This window comes from Triturus cristatus, chromosome 6 (assembly GCF_964204655.1).
Source record: "Triturus cristatus chromosome 6, aTriCri1.1, whole genome shotgun sequence".
NCBI lineage: Eukaryota > Metazoa > Chordata > Amphibia > Caudata > Salamandridae > Triturus > Triturus cristatus.
Genome location: NC_140589.1, coordinates 1,138,356,927 through 1,138,376,284, shown reverse-complemented (window position 1 = coordinate 1,138,376,284; position 19,358 = coordinate 1,138,356,927). Strand labels below are relative to the sequence as shown.

At 44.4% G+C, this 19,358-nt stretch overlaps 1 protein-coding gene and 1 long non-coding RNA gene across 2 annotated transcripts in view; one reads left to right on the top strand and one right to left on the bottom strand.

The window, feature by feature from the left end:
* The window catches only part of CAPN9 (calpain 9), a 361,781-nt gene that overhangs the window by 210,519 nt on the left and 131,904 nt on the right, over positions 1 to 19,358 (top strand). The window contains exons 10-11 of the mRNA XM_085612050.1: positions 7,485 to 7,642; positions 15,140 to 15,348. Of these exons, the coding sequence (XP_085468176.1) occupies positions 7,485 to 7,642; positions 15,140 to 15,348 (367 nt within the window). The remainder of the gene's footprint in view (positions 1 to 7,484; positions 7,643 to 15,139; positions 15,349 to 19,358) is intronic.
* LOC146821105 (uncharacterized) overlaps positions 15,763 to 19,358 on the bottom strand; it is a 166,235-nt gene continuing 162,639 nt past the window's right edge. Inside the window, exon 4 of the long non-coding RNA XR_014963101.1 lies at positions 15,763 to 16,391. This is a non-coding gene — a long non-coding RNA (uncharacterized LOC146821105). The remainder of the gene's footprint in view (positions 16,392 to 19,358) is intronic.

Below are 19,358 nucleotides of genomic sequence, written 5' to 3'. Positions count from 1 at the left end.
TGGCTGGGAGCGTTGCTGGTCATTCCCCTCATCAGCGTTGCTAGACGCGGTCTTCCGCTTCGAAAGCCAATCTGCCATAACTGATTATTTTGAGACCAATGCAAGATCAGTCGCTCCCTATGCCACACTCTGGGATGCTTTCAAGGCATATATCCGCGGTATTTGCATTTCGAAACACACCGGTGTGCTTTGTGACATTCACAACAGCTTGGCACGTGTGGAGGCTGCGCTTAAGACTATTGATATCGATTGTGCCCTGCACCTCTCCTTGGCATCTCTTCATGATCATTCAGTTCTATTGAAAGAATTTCGTGACTTGGCTGAGAGGGAGTTGTCTGTTCTCTGTAAATACCCAGCGGTGCAACGTTGTGGAGATGGCAAATACCCCAGGAGAGCACTAGCTCACCTCCTGCGCCCTCCTCGAGACGCGGGACATATCACAGAACTTGTCCTAAATGACGGCACCAGCATCACGCAAAATGAGAGTATAGTACAGGAAATGGTCTCCTACTATAAATCTCTCTACATTACCCGTCCGTTGGCCGGGACCACGGAACACCAGTCCTACCTGGAGGAGATCGCCACGGATTGGCTCACTACTGGCAATTCCAATTCCTGAATGAGCCATTTTCTGAGGAGGAGATAGCCCAGGAGATCGACTCACTGTATGGCACTAAAGCTCCTGGCCTTGATGGCCTCACCGACTCCTTTTATAGAGCTTATAAAAACATTTTGATCCCACATTTGTTAGAGGTAGGTCTACATGGAGACCCTGGAAAGGGGGCAACCTCTCTCCCATGATGTGTTAGGTGGCAGTCTCCTTGCTTCTCAAACCTGAAAAGACCACACATGTTGTTCATCCTATAGGCCGCTCTCACTGCTCAATGTTGATAATAAAATCCTTCCCAAAGCAATGGGTAATAGACTCACTATTGCTTGAACAGGTGCTATCTCCGGTGCAATCAGGTTTTATACCCCACAGATCCACCTCGCTCAATGTCTGTACTGTCTTCTCAGTGCTGAACAGGGTATCCCCAGATATCCCAGCAGCGGTTGCCCTTTTGGACGAAGAGAAGGCGTTCAACTCCCTGGAATGGCCTTTCCTTCATGCAACTTTATGTAAGCTTGGCATCCCCAGCAGATTCATGGCTCTCATTTCTTTGCTGTATTCCAAACCCACAGCAAGGGTTTGTATTAATGGGTCCATCTAACAACCCTTCACTATATCTCGAGGCACCAGGCAAGGTTGTCCGCTCTTACAGTTACTATTTATCATAGCCATGGACCCCCCGATACGCCACCTTCAGCAGCACCACGTGCATCAAAGTCTTCAATATCAACCCGGCCCTCCCCTCATTTCAATGTATGCCAACGACATACAATTGATTATTTGGCACCCTTCAGAAAACCTAACCCCCGTGGTGCGAGAGATCATCCGGTTTGGAGATTTATCAGGCTTCAGCATTAATTGGGTGAAGTCGGAACTATTCCCCCTTACCAACATTAGCATTCCCCCACATGCGAATTCCCCTTTTAGATGGTCCGCTGATTCTACAAAATACCTGGGCATTGTCCTGCACAGGGACATGGAACAGGAAATCTGTTTAAATTTCGGTCCCCCCATGGCTAAGCTCTCCACACAGGTAGATTGATGGATACAACTTCCACTATCAGTGGCAGACCGCATCGCTACAACCAAAATGATAGTCTTTGTTCGTTTTTTGTAATTCATTCCCATCCAGATGCCAGACTCACCTATGCTAGACCAGAGCAAGACCTTGCGGGCCCTTTGCCTTTGAATACTCTAAAGTCAAGGGATCTTAAACTAGACCCCACTGACATCCAAAATCTATCCACTTGAAATACCCTGAACTCTCCATTTTACCAAACCCCTGGCTACCATTAACAGCTGAAGGGTTCGTGCAGAGCACCTTAATCAACATGAACTCCACACCCTTGGGGATCTTTTCCCCAACGGGCACACCATAAGTAAATCACATATGGCCGTTACATTTATGGCCAAATTCATTTTTAATAGATTTCACAGAGCTTACATTCCTTCCTACCCCCTCGCCCCGGATGACTTTCCCCCTCTCACTCTCCTGATTAAGGACCCAGATGGATCACACTTAATCTCCAAACTGTACAGTGTACGCATGACTTTAAAACACACTAACGATTGGGGGGGGGTGCGACGAAGCTGGGAGGAAGACACTGTCTGCCCTGTTCCTGATATAGACTGGGCTTTCAGTTGTACACAGACCAAATTGGTATCCCCAAATCACCGCCACAAATGGCTCCATTTCCAATTCCTACGTAGATCCTATACCACCCCAGCAGGCCTTGCCAGGATTGACACCTCTAGGTTGTCAATTTGTCCTAAGTGTCAATCCCCTGATGCAGACTTCCCGCACCTGACCTGCACCTGTCTAGTTATTGTGATGTACTGGGCGGAATTATTTGGTGCCCTATCCCGAATGATCTCCTTAGCACTGACCCCCTCATCTTTCATGGCATTGATGGGAAATGTTTTACCCATCCCTATAACATATCAACGCTTTGCCACCATTGCTCTCTTTTTGGCAAATTGATAGATTGCACTTCGCTGGGGCAGCGCTACACGTCCCATGGTCCTGGCCTGACTGCGTAGCATGACCTACTGCGATCTAACCAGCGAGGTTTATGCCTCATTACAACCTCCCTTTGCCCGGCCGAAAGATATTTGTCAGCCTCTGAGTTCATATCTCCTTACTTTGGACTCAGACTCCCCGGAGTCTACTCCGCTGGCACCAACACCTGGCTTGTCCTTAGGCCACACTAGCCAAGATACTAATGCTTGATTCTTCACCTACTGTACCTCTCTTTTACTTTCTTGAAACAATCCTCCTTTTCTTCTGGATTTGCCCTGCTATCGCTCTTTCTGTCTGCCTGCCACCACCACACAGTCATGATTTTTTTCCATGTAAACAAGTATGTATACACAAATGTTTCATTGTTTCAAATCCAGTCTCCTTCCTTTCCCCTCAGGTAATGTAACACTGAAAAATGGTTCAATAAAGCCTAAAAAAAAGTCAAGTTCCAGTTCTTTTTGTAGTTTGATTTTAAGCATCTTCATTTTTTGAATGCCTACTTCAACAGATGCTGATAGATGTGCCCTTGATGGATTATGCAGTAAAATAGTCTAAGTAGCACACCATTCACAGTTAGTTAGTTCAAATAGTGGCTTAGACTTAATCTGCAACCCCGTGGGATAAATGTTATGTTTGCTATAGATTGGTAAATGTGCACTTGCTGATTATCTCCTGGATAAATAATTCTTTCTTCTTAGATATTTGATTTCTTTGTGACTCATTGTATCCTTTAACATTCAGATTTCAGGCTTTTGATTGAAAAGGCATTTTGTGTTTTTTTGATAGTTTTTGTGCCGTTGGAGGAATCTGCACAAAACTTTCCCAAAACAATGTTCCTCCATTTATGTGTCATCAAGGAAAGATTTTGAGCTGATCTGCCAAGTGAGGTCCAAGAAAAGGGGGGATCCCAAAACATTGATTTCCCCTATTTATTCCCCTTAGGAAGGTTTGCACTCTGATACAGAAAAAAATGACTGAACAGAATAACACCAAATTTGACAGAATGTTAGAACTTCACTCAAAAGTGTGCTTTTTGGTATTTGGTGTACATTTTTACAGTTGTGTTTAAGAAATGAACATTTAAAAAGGTTCTCTGATGGACATGAACAGTTTAACAAACAGAAAAAGTATAATTGTGGGCGATTTTAATATTTATTTATGTTCCATGAATTGTCAAGTTGCTGACTTTTTAGGGCCAGATACTTCCCTCAACTCACATTTTGAACTTACACAACAAGGGGAATGCTCAGAAGATTTTTTGGGCTGAAATTGAACTCGTTCAACCAAACATTAATGCTAGTGAGGTGAGGATTACTACGTTTAAGGCTAGAGGGCAGGACTCCATAATAGATTTCATATTTATTTCCCATGTATTATTATCTCAGGTGGTCTCTTATAACGCGCAGTGGTCCCATTTTAGTGACCAAAACCCCATCCACCTGGCATTAGGCCCGGGAATTGGTTTAAAGGGCAAACAAGGAAAATCATCTATTGAGAATTGTTCAAAACCATCTGACCAGGGGCGTAGGCTGAAATGGACTAAGGTGATTCCGGACCTTTTTCTCCAGGATTTACGGGAGAGCGCAGAGGAGAACTTCAGCATCTGTTTTGATTCCACAAGACTGGGGGCTGACGTACTTCCTGCGTTTATAAAAATATGTGCCCAGGTAGCAAAAAGCCTTACCCTGTCGAGTAGAGGTCGTAAAGAAATAGCTGAGATATGGTTTGATAGCAATTGTTCGGAAGCACATTGAAAGCTTTTTGCTGCATTGAAACAGGTTCCACAAGATAAAATTTCCATAGCTAAGCTAAGAAAGTCATATAAGTGCGCTTTGAAATCCCGTAAAAATGACATTAAAGAGGAGGCATGGAATGACCTACTCGCAGTGGAGGTCCTTAAGGATAGTGCCAGATTTTGGGCAATGGTTAATAAACCTTTTTTTTCTGGTACTAATAATCTTCCGCTGGAATGTAATATTACGGAGAATCAATGGTTTTCTCATTTTAAATGTATCTACGAGGTCCCAATAGAGATGGTTTTCTCGCACCCTCAGATCAAGAAACGGACCCTTCTGCTTTGATTTTTGATGAAGGAGAAGTAGAGTTAGCAATTATGCAAATGACCAACAACAAGGCCCAGATTTGTACAAACAGAATCCAACGCTTTGGGCAAAAATATTAACTAAAGTTTTTAATCTGGCTAGCCAACAGTGATTTCTGAGGTCATGGTCCCACTCTACCATTATTCCTGTTTTTAAAAAAGGTCAGAGAGGTGACCCATTCTGTTATAGGCCTATAACCCTGATTGACTCTGCTGTAAAAGTGCTAGGGAGAGTGATTATCAGCAAACTCTCGGATTGGCTGGATGACAGTGGTGTTCTGACAAACCTACAATATGGTTTTAGAAAAGGAAGGAGTACACTAGACCAGTGTTTAAATCTGCACTTATTATACAGTGGCCAAGGCTGGGACATTACAGTTTGCCTTTATGGATCTGTCCTCGGCGTTCGATCTAGTAAATAGATCGAAACTATGTGCTCTATTGATTGACATGGGTTTGGATTTCTGCTTAGTCAACTTTCCGGCCGACCTGCACAGGGATCTCTATGCGAGGGTGAGAGTTGACCAAGACGGTAATTGCACAAAGCACTTTAGTATTGGCAGATGTGTCAGACAAGGGTCTTTCTTAGCCTCTCTGCTCGTCACCTTATATATAAATAATTTGGGGACCTCCCTGTGTTCTGCAAGCCAAGATATTCCCTGCGTTGGGGACAGGGCTAGTCCTGCCCTCCTATACGCGGATGACGCAGTACTACTGGCTCGTACAGCGTAAGGCTACAGATACTTTTGGGGCCTTTATGCAATCTCTGGATTTAATTTTTAATATAGCCAAGTCGCACACAATGATCATTGGTCAGAAACCACAAAAGTCTAAAATATTTTATTGTGAGGGTGCTGACCTGTCCAGGGTGACCTCCTGTTCCTATCTGGGGGTATTGTTTGGCGAGAGGGGTTCGTTGGTACCCCAACAGAAAGCAAAAAACATGCCATGGCAAGATCTATAGCTGGGTCCAGTGTTTTGCACAGCGACTAGGGGCCAAGCCAATCGAAGCCTTGCTTAATATTTACAGATTGAAATGTATTGCCATCGTAAAGTACAGATCTGCAATTTGGGGTTATAAGTCGGTGGAGGGTTTAGAAACAGTTGAAAATAAGTTCTTAAGGAACTTGCTGACGGTCCCTCAATCCACCCCACATATATTATACATCAAAAATTAGGCATCGGCTATATCTCTAACTTGATAGATTTGACCCCAGTTGTATGCTGGCTTACGAGTTGGACCAATCCTGATCTTTTGCTGAACCAAGAAATCGCCAGGGATTGTGTTGCCATGAACCGAGCAAACGGTATTGCGTGGCTTCGATACGTTAAATCAATCTTAAAGAAATTTGGGTGCCCCGAACTCTTCGATTCTTCAGAAAACATCAGGAAAGAGGACCTGATGTGGGCTAAAAAAACACTTTTTAAATATGATGTGTTCAGAGAGAGAGGTGTGTGAGATAATGAAATCCACAGTGAGAGCATACCTACTGTTAAAAACGTTCCCACAGATAGAACCCTATCTGAAAATTGTCACTAAGCCTTACCACTATTTTCTTTTAATCAGATTTTGTTTTGACCTCATTTATTGTCTACTAGCAGTTTCGCATGGCTGGAGAAGGGTCATAGACTTAGGTCCATGCACATGTGATAATTTCTCTACCCCGGATACTATGCACTTCACAATGTTTTGTGACCATTTTAGTGATATGCGTAGAACGTTTTTAATCCCTATTTTAAAGAAAAGAGGTTTTACACAGGTGAGGCCAGCACTAGTATACCTGCAGGTGCTGAATGACCCCTGGGAGATTTTTAACATTGCAAGTTTTTTAGTGGCTGCGGTGAGGTTAAGGAAAAAACGGCATTTTATGATTAACAACCCGGTTGCTCCTGTATGATGAAATAAGTTCTGATTTAATGTTTGCCTTTTTACTTGAAAAGTCTTGCTTAATAATGTTTTATCGTTTGCCTTCCCTTGAGATTCTACAGAGAAATTGTTTCTTCTCTCGATTTTTACTCTTTACTATGAATTGCCGGAAGCCTGTTTTATTTGTTGTTCCATGAATTTTGGTGATGATATGTTTTCTAGCGCCCATGATTATTTTTTAACATTTTTAAATCGTATTGTTGTCGTATATGTTGTACGCTGTGTACTTTTATGGTTTTCGAATAAAGTGGTTTTGACTGACTGACTGACCAGAAAATGTTAGTAATATCTAGTTAGTTGGTTCCATATATGCTCTGATTGGTGATATTAAAGGGGATTTGTCAATCCTGATTGTCTGGCTACAACATGAACAGTATATTGTGAAAGCCACTATGGGACTTAGGGACATGGTCCCTGCGCCCTGAACATGAATTACAAAAAACCTATGAGGGGGCAGGGTGAACACACCCTGACACCCAGGGGCATGTGGAGGTGTCTCAAAGGAACCCCACCCTGGATCGGCTGGCCATAGCATGGACAACATATTGGAAATGTCTTTAAGCCCAGACCCCTGTCTCAGAAAAGACTGTCTCTTGTGCTACCTTTGTTCCACCAGATCTAAATCGACCTCATTTAACTTTAGACTTGCCCCTGCAGGTTAACTTTAAGAGAGAATGTCTTAATTTGTGTCTGCTTCAAAGTCATTGAAGATGAAAGAGGCATTTAGGGTACCTGAGGAAAAGTTCTTAAGAAACAGTGAAATATGCATACAATATATTTTCTTCGGTGCACATACTAACAAAAAGGTTTTTATTAAACATTGCAGAAACCTTTTGGACAAATCCGCAGATCAAACTGCATTTGAAAGAGAAAGATGATGGGCAAAAGGACTGTACATTTATAGCAGCTTTGTTGCAGAAGAACCGACGAAAGATGAAGAGAGTTGGAGCTGATATGCAAACAATTGGATACGCTATTTATGAGGTGCGTTCATTCTAAGATTGTCCTGTGACCTTCAATGGTTACCAGATCAGATAGTTAACTATGTGCAGGTATCTTCTATCTGAGGGTGTGCAGAAATTTCAGTGTCAGTGTTGGTGAAGGCATGCTACACAAAATCTGTCCACATTATGTACATGTGCCTACTTGGCTGCATGTATTCAAATTCAGATATCTATGCTTGAAGGATGATAATCTCACTTGATACAGCTTTCCATGAATTATTGTTTTTAAAAAAACTTTATAAATTACTATGAAATTACAAACATGCATATTTCCGAATGTGAAAAAGTAAATCAACCTCAAAAAGGCTGTGCTCTTGCCCTTGAGAGTACATCTTTGGCAATTTCCAGAGTGGGAACCTGTCTGGAAAACGGTTTGTGAATTACCACCGACAGGTATGATTGTACGTGTTCATAAACTTCCACTTCTTGTTCTGCCTTGGAACAACCAAAAACCTTCCACTGGAGGGCATTTACTCACATGGAAACCTCATTGGGAAAGAGGCACTTCCATAATACGGCCCCTTGTGTTAATAAATCCTCACTGATGCCAGTGTTGGATTTATTAATAAATGCACACTGGAGACCCTTCATAGAGTCCCCTGAAAACCTAACCTATTAAGCACTGGTGTGGTCTCTGTCTAGTCCTAGCCAACCTGCCACCACCAGACATGTTTCTGACCTCATGGGGTAAGGGCCAGTGCTCTCAGAGGCCAGGAACAAAGCTGGCTCTGGGTGCAGGTGCTTCACACCTCCACCAGGACAGGATGGCCTTCCAAGACAGGAAGCTTCAAAGGCAATGCTACCTTTGACATGCAACCCTGGCAGCCCCAGCTATAGGAAGATGCCAGCCCTCTCTTTCCTGCTCCACATAAAATTAGGTTAATTAGGAGGTGGGTCCCCATTCAGCCAGAACCACCTCTAAGATTGCGCAGGTGAAGTGGAGACCACTTTTCATTTCCCTCTATCTAAGTTTGTGAGGGAATTAACCAATTAGGCTCAATCCTATAAGAGGTGGTAACTTAAAGGGTGTAGACACCCTAAAGTTCAGTAGCCCATTGGCTACTACCTGTCACCCCCTTTAACACCCCATAATTTAGTATTTAGGTGGCATCCTTGGATCCTGAACTTAGATCCAATGGACACAGAGAAGAAAAGGTCAAGGAAGAGCTGCTGACCCGAAGAATTGAGCACTGCTGTACAAAATTGGTGCCAAACCCTGCCTGCTGCCTTAAGGACTCGACAAACATTGTGTGTTGTCTCGTCCTGCAACTGTGAGGCCTCTAAGAATCCCAGAGCCTCTCCAGCCTGCTACAAGTCACCAATGAACACCCTTGGAGTACAGGGACTACAAATGTATGACGTTTCTAAGCATACAATCACCACGCATGGCTTTACAATGCGGTTGTTACAACGACTGCTTTGTTACCACGCATGCCATTACATCGCAAGTCGTTTCAACGACTTGCTGTAGGGGGCGCGCTGGACTTAGGAATAGTATTAATTGCCATTCCTACTCCAGTTTGTGCAACAGCAGGGAAGGTGTTGGATTTAAAATCCAACACATTCCCTGGTGTTGCACGCCCCCTACAGCAAGTCGTTAATACGATTTGCGATGTAATGGCATGTGTGGTAACAATGCGGTTGTTGTAACGAACGCGTTGTAAAGCCATGCATTGTGGAAACAGCATTTTAAACACTGTTTCCCGGGACTACTCCCCTGCAGCCCACAGGCATTGAACCGCAGAATTTGGTTTTACCAACTTGCTGCTCTCCGGCAACTCTGACGCAGCACCCAAACCAAAAGTGGTAAATCAGCTCCAGAGGGTCTGATCTGCCTATCGACCATGTTTGAAGACACCAGGACATACCAGATGTGTGCCAGACTAATACCCGGGGTACCGGACCCTCTGCAGCATTCACTAAGATGAAGAGTCCAGTCTGGACTCCAACTGCCCAGGAAACAAGTACCCATTGAGGAATGTCATGACCCCTAAGACCCACTTTGTGAGTGGCCCAGCTGTCCCGGGATCGCCTCTCCAAGCTGCCTGCTCCTGACTGCAGGACATCTTGATGTGCGTAACCCGGCTGACCTAACTCCTCTGCACCCAGCTCACCAGGCCTGGGTACCAATGAACCAGCTGTGCTCCTATGGTCCTGAGGCCCTTGTTACCTGTTCCCTCAAGTGGTACCCCTCGGACTTATCCTTAAGTCCCCTTGTGCAGTGTGTTTTCAAGTGGCCCCCTTCTCCGTAGCACACCAGCTACCGACAACCTCAACACCCTTCTCCTGGGCAAATCCAGAACGCTCCTGAGAATCCGCTGGTGGAACATTGTGCCTGGCCCTGCTATCTATTTTAATTCTGAAGGTGAACCTTAAATCCAACTGTGTGATTTTACATGCATTTTTCTTTTTTCTCCCATTGACTTCAATGGAGAGTATTTGCGCGCAAAAGTAATGAAAAATGTATAACTTAAAAAGTACTTAGTGTCGAACAAAGTTCTTAGTCTGAAAAATAATATAAAATCGATGTTATTTTTATAAATTTGCCTCAGATTTATTCTTGAGTGTGTGTCTCATTTATTGCCTCTGTGAGTACAACAAATGCTTCGCACTACCCTCTGATAAGCCTAACTGCTCACCCACACTACTACAAACTGAGCCTTAGTATTACCTACTTTTGCCTCTGTATACCAATCTGGGTCTCACTGAACTCTCTGCACAGTGTCCTTCATTTTAGTGCAGTATATAGAGAGCCAGCATCCTAAAAAAGCCTCGCTAGTGTACTGTGGTAACATTTTTCTTTAAGGGCAAATGTTCACGTACTCTGAAAATAGCTGTGCTTCGCTACCCTGAATAAATGTCCTCTTTTTTTTCTACTCCTGAAACTTTAGCAGCCTTGAGGTCACTGGATGTGCTTCGGAAGTTATTACTTCCACACCAAAGTATTAAACTCTGCAAAACTGGAGGTTCACCCATAGTAATGGTGGCTTCTATTTGCTCGCCATGTGTAAGGAGACTGACGACTTGTGATTGCATTTGATAGTTTGGGTGGCAGAAGCTTTTCACTGTACCCCTGGGAGAAGAGTCTACAGACTCACTCTTTGGAAATCTGTTCAGCCTTTCATTACTTTCATAACTCCTCTTGAGAGTGTTCTGTGTAGCAGTGTTACATGGAGTGTAAGGGGAGGCCCTGTAGAGTTCTTGTGTTGAAGGAATGGAGTACTCCATGAGAACATCGTAACCCATTGACTGCAGCACATGATGATGTTTCCCTACACAAACATAAAAGTCAACCCAGCTTCCCTCTTCCTTCAAGCAGCCGTCTGGACCAGAACCTTGTAAACCCTGAAATAGTAACACTATTGGCCGGTTTCTCGGATGGAAAACACATAAAGGCCATCATCAGTCCTGAATTTCAATCCTAGAGAAACTGGTTCCATGCCATGTGCAGAGCTCACCATGTTCTTCCTGTAGCTGGATCCTCTGGATTTGGTCTCCCACTGTATATCCTCAAACCACCTGCTGTTTCACCCACCCTCTACCATAGGAAACCTGAAGGGGTGGCTCCTCTGCTATGGCGGGGGAGAGTCGCCCCCCACCAGTATCCTCCAAAACATGAAAAATAAAACAATAATAAAATGGGTTTAAAAGCCTTTTTATTATCATTTTATTTTCCTTGTGTCAAGTCTTGGGGGTGGGGCCACAGTGATGACAGGCATTAAAGGGAGTGGTAAGTGCACTGCCTTCACTGCGCATGTGGTTTGGCCAGCTGTCTCAGCCCTGCCAAACCCACATGCGCAGTGAAGCTCTCTCCAACCCCAGCTGCACTGATGGGGTTGAAGAGAGCAAGCACAGGTTCCCATTCTGTTCTGGAGCGTCAATCATCGACGCTCATGCCTAGAATGAAGCTGCTCACATGCATGAGAGCAGAAGCTGGTCTCATGCATGAGAGCAGCTTCAGTATTGGCCACAGGGCAGGCTGTGAGCCTCTGCCTTACAGCAGTGAGGAGGAGAACAGCAGAAGAGCTTGACACGATGGTGGAGGGCAGCAGGTAAGTTCTTTTTTTAATTTTTACATTTCTCTCCCTCGTCACCCTTTCCACCCTCCCCGACCCCTCCCTCCACCCGCCTCTTTTCCCTGATACAAGCCACTCCTGGAAGCCTGGCAAAATACCAACAATAAGGCTCTGTGCTCTATTTCTCTTGAAAGTTTGATTTTGATGGCGCAAGTCTTCTCCATTGTACCATAATAACAGATAAGTACTTGCCTTTGTGCACTCATACTCTACTTGGATTCGTAGAAGAAACTCTGCAGCGCCAGCTGACAGCAGAGGACCTGCTTGGGAACAGCACTCTGTTGTTGTTCCCCCACAAGGTGAGAGCCAAGCACTGAACCCACGAACAACACCTACGGCTCAGTAGAATGCTTGGAAGATGAAGTGCTGGTCTACCCAGTGATAAATAGAACTTCCCTGGCCACATGAGTGGGCACCAAAGCCCATCTGGCAAGAACTTGTATAGAAGGCCAAGTCAATGCAAGAGCGTATTCAAGAGCGATGTCAGCCTAGTCGGCCCTATCTATTAATGGAACCAGAAGACCTATCAGCATCATAAGGAGACTAAGGGCTGTGCAGGAGATCCAGGGAAAGAACTTGCATGGTGAGCCTCACCCCTTCATTGTGTATGTTGACGTCTTCCCTGTACTCCTTCAATAACATGGTAGTGTGTGCCTGGCCCATGATGACAAAGTGCTGAGCAGGATTCTGGCTTGCAACGGGCATTTGAACTCCCTTTGAGTTCTTGGGGTACCTGTAACTTTTAAACATGAGGGTAACACAGGGATTTCAGCCTTGCATCAAACATGGCAATGTCCTATATTCCGGAGTGTTAAATAACCTGTTTACAGCAGATAGAAAATGCAGCCAAACAAAACTGTTCCTAGGTATTTGAATCAAAAGGTTATTATATACATGCCAACCAGGTTCCTGCCATTAGTTGATTTTATAATATTGACTGCTCCTTGTACTAACATTAAAAGTTGTGGTGACAGGAGTTCTTTTGCTTTTGGACCCAAACGTTGGAACAAACTTCCAGTCCTTATTTGCAAAGAACTATTTTCCCTGGCTTTTCACAAACCTTGGGAATATGGATCTTTTCCAAAGTTTTCTCTAGCACTGATGCTTAGTCAGTGTCTTCTGATTGTACTGATGTCTGGCACGCATATGAGAAGTTTGTTATGTGTTGCACAGTATAAATATGTAAGTGAATCCATTAATCAATACAACATCCCTGGGGAACCTTTCACTATGCTGGCCTAGTTGTGCTGAACGTGGGAACATTTAGAGCCATCATTCTCCGTCCTGCGGTACCTGAGCTATCAGGGTTAGGTGATGCTGTGTCACTCTAATCTTGGCTCAAGGACCGCTCTTCTCAGTGGTTTCCATTTTGACCAAAATGTGCCCCCAGATCTTTGGTTGCACATGGCCTTGGAAAAATGTAAGCGCGACCACCAATTTCAAGGTGCCGTCCCCTGACGTTTGCAGACAACCTCAATTGGCATCTTACCATGGTGCTTTGAATGTGGTCTCCTTTGTGACATCCAAAGATTTTTGTGAATTAACTGGAATCTTTGCATGTGTACATTTGTAATTTGTGCAATGTGTTTTTAGCCATTTGATAGTGCTCAGACAAGACCCAGTAATAATATTCATGCGAGTAGTTTTTATAATGCGAATGTGCACCCAAAGTTTTCATGGCGCTGGAATTACGTGTGATTTGGCGAGGTGCTTGGTCCAGACCGGCAGGTCCACTGTAATCAATCGGCTCAGCCAAGTGTTCAGTAAAGGCTTGTTTAAACAACCATGCCTGCAATCCTTTCTTGAATGACGCCAGACCAGGATCTAGGGCGCGTGAGAGTCCCATGCCGACAGATCCAGACACGAAAAACTACGACCACTGTATCTGAGTAGTTGAAATCGTGTTGTTATCAACAGGCGTGCAGACGAGGGTCGCTATATCTAGAGATTCCTGTAGAGCCAAACTTGGGGACAAAGCCGTGAATAGCTTTCATCACCAGGCATCAGGTTATAAGTTGTACCCTATGTAGCCTAGTCAGATCTCCTTTGGGGAGGCCTGGGTAGATGGCATTGGCATAACTCAGGCGGGATCCAATTACCGCTGTCATAAGGGGCTTCAAAGGATCGACGAAAAATAGGAATGTAGTTTCCAGACGGTCCCTAAGATGAATTTCCATTTAGAGGCGATAGAGTTAATATGCGGTCACAAGAATAGCAGGTTATCAAGAGTTACTCCCAAGCGTTTAGCAGCCTTGGTAGGTTTGTGGTGGGGTCTAGTGGATTACAGAGTGCTATATTTAGTATTTAGTTATAAGATCAGCCGAACTCATAATAAGAAATCAATTTAAAATATATAAAAGGGGTCTTACCACACAAAATCACCTACCTACAAGAGGGAGTAAAAACAGGTAGACGAACCACTATCAAAGAAAATAACTATGGTGGCATACATTGCCATCGAAATGCATGGTATTTGCAGGGTGCAAACTCCTCACCCAGAAAGACTGACACCGCAATGCCCATGTGCTAAGTGGGAGTGGGGGGCTGTGTGTGGCAGGGTGCTAGTGAGGGGCCATGGCGCAGTGCAGGCTATGGTTTTGCACAAGTGCTTAATTTGTAAAAAAAAAAAAAAAGAAGTGCCAGGACCCTCGTCAGGAGCCCTCCGCAACTTGCACCACCTATTGCCCGAGGCATCTGTTCCAGTGACAGTACCAACACAACTACTAAGCATCACACTCCAAGTGTGATAATTCAAACTATTCCAGGCCCCCAAGCTATAAGAAAGGCTTGGGTGGCAGGTGTTAGCTGTTTTATTGTATGTTGAATTAATAAACAACTTTTGTTGTACTCATATGTAAATTAAACAGATTCCACCACTATGTGGTAGGGTGTCAAAAGCGTCAGTGTTGACAATCAAGTGCAGGTGCTGAGCACCGGAAACCACCGGCTCAAATTAAGCACTGGTTTGCACTGGGAGCATTACATGCTTCCCTATGCTGCAGGAGGGGGCTTGGGTAGCAGCTTCATTGCATGTGTGCCCACAGCCCTTGCCCGATATGCAAAAAATATTCTGGCCTGTTAAATTGGGGCTGATGTTACACAAATAATATCTAGGCACAAGAACACAAGGCTTCTTGTGATCAGGTGGGGCAGCCAGTAACCCCACCCAGGGATACCACTCTGCCCGACTTGTAATTCCAAGAATAAATCTAAATTAAACATGGAAACCGCATTGTTACTCGGCTCAAAGAAACACCTTCGTCTGTAGCAAATCGTGACTTGATGACACATGTATGTTGTATCTTTGCTATGTTTATAAATGTTTGTAACTGAATTCATTTCTATTTTTGAAATTCTGAAGACAATTTCCTGAAATGCATTTGTTTCATTCTCTTTTGTAGAGCCCAGGAAAGGACAATCAACTGACCAAAGACTATTTTAGATACAACCAATCTAAGGCAAGAAGCAAGACCTACATCAACACCAGGGAGATCTCGCAGCGCTTCAAGCTACCACCAGGAGAGTATGTCCTTGTCCCCACCACCTTCGAGCCGAACCAGGAAGCCGACTTCTGCCTGAGGATATTTTCGGAGAAGAAGGCTACAATACAGTAAGGGTCAAAAAGTTACAGTCAAGGCACAAAAGTTGTTTTTGTTCAAAGTAAAGATTATTTCTACAATGCAAAGAGGATTCTGCACTCCCTTCCATGAAGGGTTTATTCGAGGCACACCACACCGTTCGAATTTGACCAAGAGGACAGTGCAAGCTCCATAAATTGTGTAATTTTGCTGCAATTGCACATTTTACCTATAGGAATATTACGCGATATTACACTTGTCTCTTTCTTGCACCAGTTTCACCGGGAACTAACTATTCATGCAAAGCATGCTCATGCCCTTTTAGAAGATCTGGCTTTGCATTTGTTCTATACAGTTTTCAAATCAAAAGAGAGTCATCCTTATGAAATATACAAGGGACAAGATAGTACAAAATAAGGAAAATCAAAAAATTTCCTTTCCTCACATATATTGTATATAACTAAAACCGTGGGCACTTACTTTGAAGATAAACATTAAAAATGATAAATTAAATGGACATATTCTGATATCGACGAAAAGAGAAAAGAAACACATATAAAAACAACAATTAAATTCAAAGTCCTTCAATATATGTCATCAACTACAGAAATTGTGCAAAAATATGCTTATTTGCTTTCATTAAAAAATATTTAGTATTACAACAAATCCACCAACTATTCAGTCGCAATTTAACATATGATACTATCACTATGAGTCTAAAAACAAATTCCTTTATGTAAGACCACCTTTACATGTTCTACATTACATTTATATCGCAAATTTAAATGTACATAAAATTGTTGATGAAGCATTTTGATGAACAGTAAAGTATTATTTTCTTCCACCTCAATAACCTCGAATTTGTAAAGCGCACAGCTACCTCCGAAGTGGTTTCCCGGCACTGGGGGCCCTCAGGAAGATTATGCAAACAATTGCCCAGAGTCACATGGTGCTGGGCTGATCTGCCACCGGTGCTGGGAATTGAACTGTGAACCCCGTGGTCCGTAGTCAGGCACCCTGGCTGCTGCACCACACTTTTTACCTTCTTCAGGGCAAACACATAAAAAGATTTCTTCTATAGAGACAATGAAGGACAAAAAATATATGCCAATTACTTCACCATGTAATTAATCCGCCAGTTCAAAAATTATAAAATTATACCACACATACAGTAATTCTTTATTTTATTCATGTCCGTTTTTTTCTTTAATTCCTTTTAACCAGGAATTATCCGACTCTGGTGTCCCACATGAGAGTTGCACCACTATGATGCCTCATGCCGGAAACGTAACATGTGCATTTATTCTTTAAAAACATTTTTTGATAAAACATTTTTACAACCAAGTTTTACCAAACAAAAGCGTCCCATAGAATATTTGCACCATAGAGTAAAAATGAACACATAATTGAATTAGAAAAGTCATGATCAAATGTGTGACACCTTGAATGACTCTTTCTGGAAGTGAAGTGCATTGAAAGAGATAAATATCATAAAATAAGCGCTATTGAGCAACGAGAAGCTCTACAAAAGATCTTGAAACTGCTGCAAAACACCTGAAAAGTAAGGTGACTTAACTACTTCCTCTTTCTAAGATGATCACTCCCTTCTTCTTCATGTTCTTGCATTTTTGCAATTACCAACCCATTAACTATGTCATCAAAGTCAGGCATGCCCTGCGCCTCCTCAAAGTAGTGCAGTGACAAACCAGCCCACTATCTCCTTCAGGAAAGAATGTGCCTGGACATCGTGTATTTTTACCCTACCCAAGTGTACTTTGCGTGCTGGGATTTGTATGTCCATAACACAGCAGGTATAGAGAAAACTACAAGTCCCATTACTTACCGGAGGTCCCGCTGGTGATCTGCTTGCTGCTCAGCCGCTCCTGGGGTGCCCACGCTGTTTGTCCCCTCTGTCGGCGCCCAACGCTATCGCGCCGTGACAGGGGGAGACTACAGCTCCCAGGCTGCCTAGCGGCCACTTCCGCCTTCCGCTTGTATTCGCGCCCGGAGGAGCTTCAAAGGCTGAGGCTCCCTCGGTGGAGCGGGGGTGAAATCCTGGACGTCATTACTTACCGGAGGTCCCGCTGGTGATCTGCTTGCTGCTCAGCCGCTCCTGGGGTGCCCACGCTGTTTGTCCCCTCTGTCGGCGCCCAACGCTATCGCGCCGTGACAGGGGGAGACTACAGCTCCCAGGCTGCCTAGCGGCCACTTCCGCCTTCCGCTTGTCTTCGCGCCCGGAGGCGCTTCAAAGGCTGAGGCTCCCTCGGTGGAGCGGGGGTGAAATCCTGGACGTCATTACTTACCGGAGGTCCCGCTGGTGATCTGCTTGCTGCTCAGCCGCTCCTGGGGTGCCCACGCTGTTTGTCCCCTCTGTCGGCGCCCAACGCTATCGCGCCGTGACAGGGGGAGACTACAGCTCCCAGGCTGCCTAGCGGCCACTTCCGCCTTCCGCTTGTATTCGCGCCCGGAGGCGCTTCAAAGGCTGAGGCTCCCTCCGCGTCGCGGGACGCGCGCGGGCGACGCCGGGCTAAGCCCGGGCAAAGGGCGGGCCCTCTGTGGCCCTCAGAGGACCGAGTGAGGCCGGGACGGGGCCATTTCCTTTCAGTCACCTATTTGTTACAACTTGAAGGTACTGTTCATTGGTCCACTGGCCATTCCTCATTTGGGAACCGTGGGTACTGCTATTTAATTCCGGGACTATTTGCCTTTTACCTATAGTGTTCGCTACGTGTCATTAATATTTGTATCTGCAGTCCTGCGCAACAACTCAAACCGCAGACCAGGGGTTATTATTCGTCAGCATGGCTCCAAGAGGCACCCGCAGCAAAACTGCTGCCGCTGTGACTGGCCCCATTGACCTTTTTATTTCTAAGGCCAATGATGCCATCAACCAGGGCATAAACCTACTAGAACGCAGGGTATCACAAGATTTGGCGCATGCCAAACGCTCCTCGCTTGGCCTTATTGCTACCGCCACTACACCTGCACAAATTATGCCTAATAACATCAGACCCCTACTTGATGTTTGTGCTGACATACATACCATTCCTAGTGAGGTTAACCTCTCCGCCTCAATTCCCCTGTTAGACACAGATACCGACACTAGCACAGACCTGGAAAAAACGCCAGATTTACTAATTAACCCCTCTCCTAAAGTACAATCTGCCGATAACACCAGGCATGCTAGAGGTAGGCGTGAGGGGGCAGTTCAAAAACTGAAGTTACCCGTACCCAAGTCCCGGATAACTAAGATCAGGAAATATGGCCGGGCACAAAAGAAACCTGGGAAAAATACCAACTCCGTCCCTGACAAAAATCACAACGCGACTAAGGTTACGGTAACACCTCAGAGGGACGATAGTGAAACTGTTCAGCAGGGTAGAACAACGAACACTAACGGAAACATAGATAAGGCATACGACCCCCTGTTGGAAAGATTGGGGGATTTATTAAGCATTTATTTATCCCCAATCGAAAATAGGCTTGCTCGATTAGAAAAACTGCTAGACGAATTGAGCAACCCTCTTAAGATTTTTCTAAAGGGAGGTCCTACAATCAGTACAGAAAATAGTAACCCCACCAATATAGCAGGCCCTAAAACAACCATTTTACAAGTACCCCCAGTCGCCCCAAATAATGTAGATATAGTTGTACCTGTTGCGCTGGCCAATGGCCCAATTACAAAACAAAAAACAGTAACATCACAAACTAACAGCAAATCTACGGATAAAAGAAAGGACCCTGGCATCTATACCACCGTGAATACCACACTCTCAACTGTGTCCACTACAGGTCACCCTTCATATTCAATTCCCACAAGCAATCCTACCTTGCCCCAACCTATCCCAAAACCGCCCAGACAAGTTCCGGCCCGCATTAATCTTCCTCCGGAATGCGGTGCATATGTATTAGTGTTAGTAAACGTTACCAAACTAAGAGAGGATCAGGATGAAAATCCCACATCACTCAAAAATAAAACCCTGCACTGGCTAATTACCAACTGCAATTATCCGATTGATGGTGCAAGGGAGATTATTAACAC